Source organism: Rattus rattus, chromosome 1 (assembly GCF_011064425.1).
Source record: "Rattus rattus isolate New Zealand chromosome 1, Rrattus_CSIRO_v1, whole genome shotgun sequence".
NCBI lineage: Eukaryota > Metazoa > Chordata > Mammalia > Rodentia > Muridae > Rattus > Rattus rattus.
In genome coordinates this window covers 19421681-19431681 of record NC_046154.1, presented here as the reverse complement: position 1 = coordinate 19431681, position 10001 = coordinate 19421681, and the positions used below count along the sequence as shown (strand labels likewise).

At 49.9% G+C, this 10001-nt stretch overlaps 1 protein-coding gene across 1 annotated transcript; it reads left to right on the top strand.

Annotated features, from left to right (window-relative positions):
* Positions 1-3736: 3736 nt before the first annotated feature.
* Positions 3737-9785, top strand: Pla2g2d (phospholipase A2 group IID). The gene is made up of 4 exons (XM_032888082.1): positions 3737-3831; positions 6556-6700; positions 7291-7397; positions 8214-9785. The coding sequence occupies exons 1-4, from the start codon at positions 3795-3797 to the stop codon at positions 8357-8359; spliced, it is 435 nt and encodes a 144-aa protein (XP_032743973.1). The 5' UTR covers positions 3737-3794; the 3' UTR covers positions 8360-9785.
* The last annotated feature ends 216 nt before the right edge of the window (positions 9786-10001 follow it).

Genomic DNA, 10001 nt, shown 5'->3' with positions numbered 1-10001 from the left:
ACCCTTTCTAAAGAAAGAGGTGAATGTAGCTCAAACTTCCAAAGACTGAAAGTTCAAGACTGGGTGGCCAGGTGGATTCTTTTATGGTGGAGGCCTGCTTGGCTGGGTCACACCTCCGTGACTGGTGCCATGAAGGAGCATGGAGGAGTACCCGTGAGAGGGAGAGATAACTTGGCAAGATAAGCAGCCAGAAACAGGGAGGGGTAATAATGACTTCCCACGAGACTTCACCACTTTTTGTTTTGTTTTTGAAATAGGTCTTGCTCTCAGAGCTCTTGCTAGCCTAGGTCTTGTTATATAGACTACACAGGCCTCAAACTTACATTACAACCCCTGCCTCTGCCTCCCTCGTACCGAGGTTACAGGTCTGCACCACAATGCTCTACCCTACCTCTTTTTTTTTTTTTTCCTTTTCTTTTTTTCAGAGCTGGGGACCGAACCCAGGGCCTTGCGCTTACTAGGCAAGCGCTCTACCACTGAGCTAAATCCCCAACCCTTACCTCTTAAAGGCCAGCCTCACTTCTCAATATCTCTGTACAGAAGACCAAACATGAGCTGATGGGGCTATGCTCAAATGCACATATGACACCCTTATTCCGAGGGTACCATCCTCAGTCTGTCACACGCAGGAGCAATGGATGGGCCGAGGGAAACAACCTGCTCCAGGCTGAGCTTCTGTAACAATGAGAAGACTGGGATCCTTCACCCAGGTAGCCTGCGTTTGAATCAACCTAATCTCCCTCGCCCTCGCCCACTCCACATGTCACCACAGTCTGCACACGGCTTCAGCGCGTAGATAAGTGTGGTGTGCTTCAGTCGTTTACCTCAGAATCGCCCAGCAACCACAACAGGGAGGAACTCTTGGCTCTGGATTGCAAATGAAGCCTCATGGCAGCCAAGTCTTTTCCCAGCACCCTAGAGCTAGTAAAAGAAAGAGGTAGATTGTGAGCCAGGCGGCTCTGCCAGGCATATCCTGACTCAGCTAAATGGATCAGGAGCAGGAGCTTTGAAGGGTTCTCTGTGGCCTCCTGGAATCAACAGAGAACTACTGGGTCCAGTTACAGGGCCTCCTGCCCAAGATGGGTCAGAGGGGGAGGTGGCCACTATCAGGAACCCAGATCTGGAAGGCTGCTTTCTGGTAAAGACGCTTGTGGGCAGGAGCAGAGGCCTAGTGTTGAGCATGTGCCAAGAGGCAGACAGTCGCAGGAAATGCTGGGAGCTATGGGCATGTCTGCAGCCTCCACACGGGCGACGGTTTCACAGGAGTGCTCATGCTCACACCATCAAGTTTATTATAATTCCCAGAGTGCCCGTCGCCCTTCCGCCCAGTGACTTTCACGAGCAAGACTATGACTGAAGGATCTAGTGTGTCTGCTGCTGACTATTCTTATCAAATTTTTTTTAAAATTATCACTGGGAGGAGAGCAGTTTTATTTTATCTTGTTCTGCTTCTGGGAAAACTGTGATAGCCCAACACCCTTGAAATTTCTATGCAGCACAGATTGGCTTTGAGCTTGCAGCCACCCTCCTGCCTCAGCCTCCCGGGTGCTGGCATGAACCGTGTGAGCCACTATGCCTGGCTATGCTGTGCACATGCATGGCTCTCTCTCTCTCTCTCTCTCTCTCTCTCTCTCTCTCTCTCTCTCTCTCTCTCTCTCTCTCTTTGGAACTGGGGACCGAACCCATGGCCTTGTGCTTGCTAGGCAAGCGCTCTACCACTGAGCTAAATCCCCAACCCTGCATGGCTCTCTCATAAAGGAGTATTGGTTTGTTGACTGAGTCAAGAAACGGAAGGGCTGCAGGTGGGGTGCTGGGTGATTCTAGCGCTGGTGAGGCAGGGGGTGGGGGCAGGGGTGCAACTTTGAAACCAGACTGGACCACAGAGTGAGATTCTGTGTGAAACAAAGGAAAAGAGGGAGGGAGGGAAGGAGGGAGGGAAGGAGGGAGGGAAGAAGGAAGGGAGGGCGGGAGGAAAGAAAGAGGGAGAGAGAAAGAAGAAGCAAGGGAAAAACAGAGGGAAGGAAGGAGGGAGGGAGGGAGAGAGGGAGGAAGGAAGGAAGGAAGGAAGGAGGGAGAAAGAAGGAGCAAGGGAGAAACAGAGGGAAGGAAGGAGGAAGAGAGAGAGGGAGGGAGGGAAAGGATCAAGAATAATGACACAAGTGTCTCTTAGCAGTAACTCCTGCTGGCATACTTTTTGGGTGAACTGATCGGCCTGGATCAGGGAGCACTATTGGGCATTGTGTCCCCAGCGGTCACCAACAAGCACCACCTCTGCTCCACCCTCATCAGCTAGGTCCCAGCCACTTGTCCCACTGGGAAACTGCCAAGTAAACTGGGGCAGATCATCTGCAGGCTGAGCTGTGAACGCAAGCCAGTTACCTTCTGACAGTAGGTGCTCTCGAGTCAGCGAGCCCACAAGGGGCAATAGCTGGGTGTGAGCTGGGCTATCGGAACATCTCTTTCCCTGAACCTGAATGGCAGCAATGGTCAGCAGCTTACGTGTCCGTCCTCGAGAGACTCATCATACAAGCAGTGCAGTGGTAAGGCCGGCTGCAAAGCTGCTCTCCAAACCGCCTGCTGAAGAGCACCGGACAACAGAGAGGCGTGCTCAGCTCGAACCAGTAAGTCAAAGACAAGACTAAGGCCGACCATGGGGCTCAGTTGCTAGACTGCTGGTCTGGTGTGCGTGAGGCCCCGGGTGCCCAGCCTGGCACCACACAAACTGGGCATGACAGTGTACATCTGTAATCTGAAGCTTGGGAGGTGGAGGAGGACTGGAAATTCAAGGTCATCTTTGACTAACTGAAGAGTTTGAGGCCAGCCTGGGTTCCATGTGATCTTGTCTGGCTGACCTGGGGGATGAGCTCTTTAGTACTGCGTAGAACATTTCCCTGGTTTGGTAGGGTGAATCTGTGGAGGCAGAAAGACAAAAGCTATATACAGAAGCAAGTAATAGATGGATAGTAGGTAAGTGGAGAGATTGATCGATGCTAAAATGGTAGAGGATAGAAAGATGATAAATGTTAGATTGGATGGCAATAAATAGACAGACAGATAATAATTACATAGATGGTAAATGATTGATGATAGATTATTGTTAATAGATGTTTATGATATTAGATATACAATAGATTATTGAAGATAGATGGTAAGTAGATAGGAGGTAGATAGATAGATAGATAGATAGATAGATAGAAGATAGATGATAGATGATAGATAGACAGAAAATAGATGATAGATAGATGGACAGACAGGCAGGCAGACAGAAGATAGATGATAGATAGATAGATAGAAGATAGATGATCAATAGAGATATATAGGTAATAGATAGATAGATAGATAGATAGATAGATAGATAGATAGATATAGTACCATAAACCAAAGTGCTAATCATGTTTCCTATCTTCACAGATGATCCTAAATTTCAGGTTCCATGTCTTTTCAACTTTTCTTCTATGAAGCTGAGTTGTGGCTCAGTGACAGAGCGATTGCCTAGGTTGGTGGAGGCTTTGGTTTTCATCCCCTAGACCTTGAAGCTGCTTGCCAAATCTCCCATTCTAGATACATGGTTCTTTTTTATTATTATTATTATTAAAAAAAAATAGGGACAGGGCCAATACTTCAAAAACAAAAAACCATAACCCAAGAATTCTAAAAAAGAGGAAGCAGGAGGCACGTGGGTTGATTCTGCAGGAGCTGGGAAGAGTTGGGTAGCATGGGTGGGGACCTAATATAAGGGACTGCCTATGTAACGGGACCTCTAACAGCTGCCTGCCTTGCTCTGTGCTGGAACCATGAGGCTTGCCCTGCTGTGTGGGCTGCTGCTGGCTGGTGAGTGGGGGCAGGTGTGGGGCTGAGGAGGAAGTGGGACCGGAGGTAGATCCTGAATTTTCCACCCTAGACTGGGCTGCTCTGATCCTGGGGACACTGGAGCTCCAGTCCCCAACACTTCCACCACCAGCCAGGAGCCATCAGTGGTTACCAGGCATCTAGGACACTGGCTTCTGGCTTCAGTCAGAGAGCTGGAGGAGATTGGACTATGTTGCATTCTGGGAAGAGGTCCCCCTCCCACTGGCAGAGAGGGGTCTGGGGACAGTTTCTGCTCACTCTCTAGACAATCAGATGTAAAAATATGGCTGCTTGCAAATTGGCTTTCATTTTCTTAGTCCATCTTCAAGTACACAGTTTTTATAAAGATCTTTCATGTTTTTAAAACCGATTTTATATCTGGGCTGTGGTGATGCATGGCCTTTTAATCCCAGCACTCAGGAGGCAGAAGCAGATGGATCTCTGAGTTTGATGCCAGCCTAGTCTGCACAGTGAGTTCCAGGACAGCCAGGGCTCCCACACCCTTAAGGGAGTCACTTCCCTATGTTACAGTGAAGCCACTTAGCAAACAGGGAGCTACATAAATTCATCCTTCACCCTGGAGACATTGTAACACAGAGGCACTCTTCTTGGTGGATACACCCCCCACCAAGCCCTGGCAGCCAGGGCATCCTAAGCCAAGCCATTTCTCTTCATGTCCTCACCTGCTCAGTGGACCACAGCATCCTCTCTGTACCCCCGAAGAATCTCTAGTGAGAAAACAGTTACCAGGTGTTGCATGAGAGCTGAGCACCAAAATGGCAGTGGTGTCTCTTCTGGTCACTTATTCCTTACCCCTGGGCATGAAGGATGGGGGACTCCAAGACTGGGAAGAGCTATTGAGACAGGAGGCTCTAACAAGCTCTGGTACACAACCATTGCTGTTTATTTCCTCAAGCTTGGTTTTCCTTGCTACGGAATGATGAGCAGGGAGCCCACACAAAAGCATACCGACTCTAAACTGAATGCATTCCTTGCCTGCTCCCTTCAGGGAGGGAGTTGAGTGCCTCTTTGTGAGTTGAAATCACAAGGGTTAGCTTTGAAGCAAAGAAATAGAGGGCCAGCCTGGTGTACTATAGCTCACACCTGTGATCCCAGCACTCGGGAGACTGAGACAGGAGGATAACCATGAGTTCAAGTCTAGCTTGCAATATTACCGAGAGAAAAATTGTCCGGGGTGGAGGGGAATGGAGACACAGAGACAGAGAGGTCAAGAAAAGCAACATTCTGCATTCAGATCTCCAACTGGTGCTCAAGGTGGATCCCATCTTTGCAATTAGTAGCTTTGGGGTTCTTCATCGTGGAATCTGAGATTTTCCTCTAATTCCAGATGGGAATTCTAGGTGATTTTCAGGGATCTGGGGTGACTTAGCACAGTCAAGGAGTAGCAAGGACTCCCTTTAACGTTCCCCATCCAGGAACGCTGTGCTGAACAGGAGCATGTACACAGATTCCCACACGGGGGGACTCCTCTACCCACACGACAGCCAGTCACTTCTAATCGCAGCCCATGGCCACCTAATTATAACCTCATCCTTGTCCACTGCACTAATGCCTTCCAGAGCCCGTGCATCCCACCTCGTGGCCGCACCCAGCCTACATTCCCTGTGTTTTTGACGAGTTGTCTTCATCTTGTCTGTTTCTCCCAACTTTCCCCTGAACCCATCGACTCCGTGTGTTTTATTTCTCCTAATTTAACATAATGTGCTCCTCTCTCCCAATAAAGCAGATTTCCCATAAGATCAATTCTAGCCAGAAGCTACCAGGTCTGAAATGAGCAACATTGATTTCTAAATCACTCCGCCTCCCTGGAGACCTAGGGCAGCTGTAAAGCTCTGATTTCTCTGGAGAGGAAGGGCGGGAGGGACATGGGAGGGAGGGTGAGTCAGGCTTCCTCGTCCCATTCCTAGTGGGAAATCAATGCTCAGAGACAGAGAGAAAGCAGACGGCATGGCTTTTGAATCTGGCTCGATTTTCTTCCGTCCAGGACCTTGAGTGAGTCAGAGGCCTCCGCTTGTTCATGTGTAAAATGGGGATTGCAAATGGAACTCCTGGGCTTAGGGGACAGTCCAGTTGGGAAAGCTCTTGCCTGGCAAACATAAGAGTCTGCATTTGATCCTCCAAACTGGAGCGGGAAGTACCAGGTGTGGAGGCTTCCTCAGGAAGATCCCTGGGCTCACAGGTTAGCCAGTCTAGCTTAGTTGGTGAGCTTCAGGCTGAGCATAGACCTTGTCTCTGAAGGCACCTGCACTCACAAGCACATGCCTGCCCATGTATACGCGTGTTACACACACACACACACATGCACGCACACACACACGCACACACAATTTAAAAGTAATAATAAATCTCGTAAAAGGGATGGAATTAGGAAACTAATACATGAAAGACCTGTACTAAGGACTCAGTTCCAGTCGCTGTGTTTTTTTTTTTTTTTCATTTAACCTTCTTAGTCTGGGCACAGAACTCCGGGCTGACACATGTTAAGCATGTATGTACTCTCATCACTAAGCTACACTACCTAAGCCAACACCTTTTAAATAGCGGGGCAATGGCGCTGTTTGATAATGCTACCGTGTCAAGTCCCTTGCTTGGCCCAGCACAGATGCCCCGCCCTCCCCTCCCCGACACCCTGTAGGACCTGGGACCCCACTTCACCTCTTTCCTCGTTGTCTGACTGCTTGGCAGGTATAACTGCAACCCAGGGAGGGCTCCTGAACCTGAACAAGATGGTTAACCATATGACTGGGAAGAAAGCCTTCTTCAGCTACTGGCCCTATGGCTGTCACTGTGGATTTGGCGGCAAAGGACAACCCAAGGATGCCACCGACTGGTAAACTCCCTCCCTGGCTTACCTGGAACTCTCTTTCCTTCTATATTCACTGATTCAGTTAGCGAATGCAGTTTGGTGAGCATGTACCACACGCTAGGAACTCCGCTAAGTGCTAATCTGGCCCTGAGCCTCCCGGAGCTGGCCTTCTAGAAGATTCCACAGAACACCGGAAGCCCGCTTCCTACCTGAGCTCTAACCGCCCATAACCCCTGTCACCATTACACATGTATTCTGAAGCCCAAACTCTTTGCCTGTCCTGATCTGGTTTTTCACAACCATCTTGAGAGCCGGCCAGAGAAGTGTCATGACCTTGGCCAAGTGTCTCAACCCCCCAGAATTTTGTTTCCTCATCTGTGTAAAGGGGATGATGCCGGCACCCCCATCATGGAGTAGTCAGTCACAAGAGAGATAAAAGAGAGTATGTGGCTGGAACAAGTATGGGAACGCTTGACCAACGGCAGCCCTCACGACCTCAAGGGAACCCCAATGTCTTTGATCTCCCCTGGTGGGCACGTGGGGGTGGAGGAGACAGAGACCAGTGTTGACTAATGGATCCTACAGCTGTGCTCCCTGCCCGCCTCTCCCTGTAGGTGCTGTCAAAAGCACGATTGTTGCTATGCCCACCTGAAGATGGATGGATGCAAAAGCCTGACAGACAACTACAAATACAGCATCTCCAAGGGCGTTATCCAATGCTGTGAGTGCCCGGGGCTATGGACTAAGGGCTAGACCTAGGAAGTCCCGTTCTCCCCTGCCTCCACAGACCCAGTGTGGTTCTACACTACATGAAGCACTTGACACCTGATACTATCCCTCTCTCAGTGGGAGTGAGGAAGAGTGAGGTGAAGGTATGGAGAGAACCAAGGGGACACCCCCAGCCTTTTGGCATCCAGAAAGCAGGTCCATCACCGCACAGCCATGCACGCAACACTAACCCCACTGAAATTCCACGCCCTCCTCAGCAGTCTGCCTAACCAAGCCAACAGGAAGAACTTCAGGAGGTGCTGGCCACTCCCATTCTCATGGGGGAACACAGTTACCCTTAACATGGTTTTTGACTTTTACAATGATCAGACCCCGTAACACCTCATCTTAAGGTGAATGGAACTGTGGAAGCTAACACAGACACTCGCCTTGTGGTGACATTTGCTCGCTACTCCAGCTTTCACTAGGAGCAGTGGTGTGGGCTGGGGATGGCTCCTTGACATGCCCAGCCCTCTTACACACCTATATCTCCCACACTTCTGCTTGGCTCTGTTCATTCACCCTGTGGCCCTCTGCCACCTGCCTTCCCTCCCTCCAGGATGAGCCCCTGAACAGTGCTCAACGGTGGTTCCGTGGACGGATGGGATAATAGGTAGCAGAGTAAGAACCCAGAGTGGTGGAGGACATGTGCACCATCCAATCAAAAACAAGCGGGGACCATGTTGGTTTCAGGGCCCCTTCTGCATCCCACAGGCAGTCTCAGAAAGGGACAGGTGCTGAGAGCTATTCCTGTTTCTTTTGCCCACAGCTGACCAAGGGAGCTGGTGCGAAAGGCAACTGTGTGCTTGTGACAAGGAGGTGGCCTTGTGCCTGAAGCAAAACCTGGACAGCTACAACAAGCGACTGCGGTACTACTGGAGGCCCCGCTGCAAAGGCCAGACTCCTACATGCTAGGGGAATCCACTCTCTCTGTCCCCTGGATTCCACCCTGTTCCCGGGCATGTCAAGCATTTAAGTCCTGCAGCTGCTGCCTCCTGCCCTGGTGTCTAGTCTCCTAGACCAGCTGGCTTTTAAAGTCCTCCTTGCAAAAGAGCCTGGCCTTGATGATGTCCTCTTGGTGCCTCTCTGCTGTAAAGGACCTTTCTGATCTTTCTATAGGTGACTCTCCTCTCCCTTCAAACTCTGGTCTTTCTGGGCCTAGGATGAAATCTCTTGTATCTGTTCAGAGCCCAGCCCTCTGGCCCGGTGTCCTTCCCCTCAACTAAGCTGTGAGACCCTTCTGGTTGAGCCCTGCCTCACCTCAGATTCAGTGGTACCAGGTAGTTTCCTAGAACCAAGCCCATTGTGGGCGCCAACAACAACAGGACTTACGGGTGGGGGAAGCTGCAGCCTTGTTGCTATGGGTTCTAGAGCTCGGCCTTCTGTTTCTTGTCTATTATGCTTTCTCTTGGATCTCTTGTGGCATAAAGCTCAGGCCAGGGGCCCATCCTTTAGAAGCCTCTCTTGGCTAGCGCTTCTCCCCAGCACTAAGGACATCATTGTGTTGGACTGTCTGGGTGGCCCAACACCCCACATTTCTTCTGAGACCAGGATAATGACATGTTCCAATACTTTGTCTCATTCCAGGCCTGGTTTCTTTCTCTGGAAACTTTCTCCACAGAGTCCTCTCAATAAACAACTTTCACAAGAGTCCCTGACTCAGGCTCCACCTCTGGGGAGACACATTATAGCAACATTTATAAATTCTGTGACTTCCCTCTCTCCCAGAACCAAGGGCCTAATTGCAAACCTCAGAAGTAATGCTACAGCTAAGGAAAGAGTGTTCAGGAGCGGGAGATTCAGAGCCAGAATCCATGGAAGATCAGCTTCCCATATGAAGAAGGGGAGGGGAGGGTTTGGGGGTGGCTTTGCTGGCTCTCCTTTTTTGGCTCAAACTGACCCCACCTACCTTCTTTCTTGCAGCTATAGGCATTGAAGGGACTCTAGCCACCCTGGACCTGACAGACATGACTGTAGCAGGCCATGCCCTTTTCTCTCTCATTCTTTAGGCCTTGCCTAAAACCACTAGACTGCATTTCTAAAGCTAGCCCCCAAAGTCTCTTCCCTTATTTAGCCAATTCCTTCCTCCTCCTGAGACTGACTACCAAGGTCCAGTTGTCAAAGTATTAAAGTCTAGCAATCAAAAGCCCGCTTTGGCTCACCTAATATGCCCAGTCAAAACATACCACTGCCCCCAGCCCATTCTAACACAGACCTCCCCCCTTTCCCCCCTCTTATGAATTATACCTGCAAGGTCCTTTGCTGATGTTTTTCTCTCTGAGTCAGAAAGCAGCCACTTCAACTTTTCTTCCCTGCTTAATAAAAGTTCTTTCTGTGAAAACGGGTCTTTGGATGTGATTTGTGACTAATCCAGGGTCCAAGAGGGAGCCCCATCATGAGAGGGTCTCCTTTAGGGATCGCCAAGGCTCCCGAGGTTAGCTGCGCTGATGCAACATCTGAAACAGAACACACCTTGGCAAAAGGTATCATCTGGCAGGGTCCAGGATGGTTTTTTGCCTAGCAACAACTGTTTCAGAGAACATCTGTTTTTCTTGTC

Bases quoted from the DNA above. Each gene is read 5' to 3' on its own strand.
- Pla2g2d (XM_032888082.1), top strand. From the start codon at position 3,795: ATGAGGCTTGCCCTGCTGTGTGGGCTGCTGCTGGCTG. The intron at 3,832-6,555 runs GTGAGTGGGGGC...ACTGCTTGGCAG, and splicing joins GTGTGGGCTGCTGCTGGCTG to GTATAACTGCAACCCAGGGA. The intron at 6,701-7,290 runs GTAAACTCCCTC...CTCTCCCTGTAG, and splicing joins CCCAAGGATGCCACCGACTG to GTGCTGTCAAAAGCACGATT.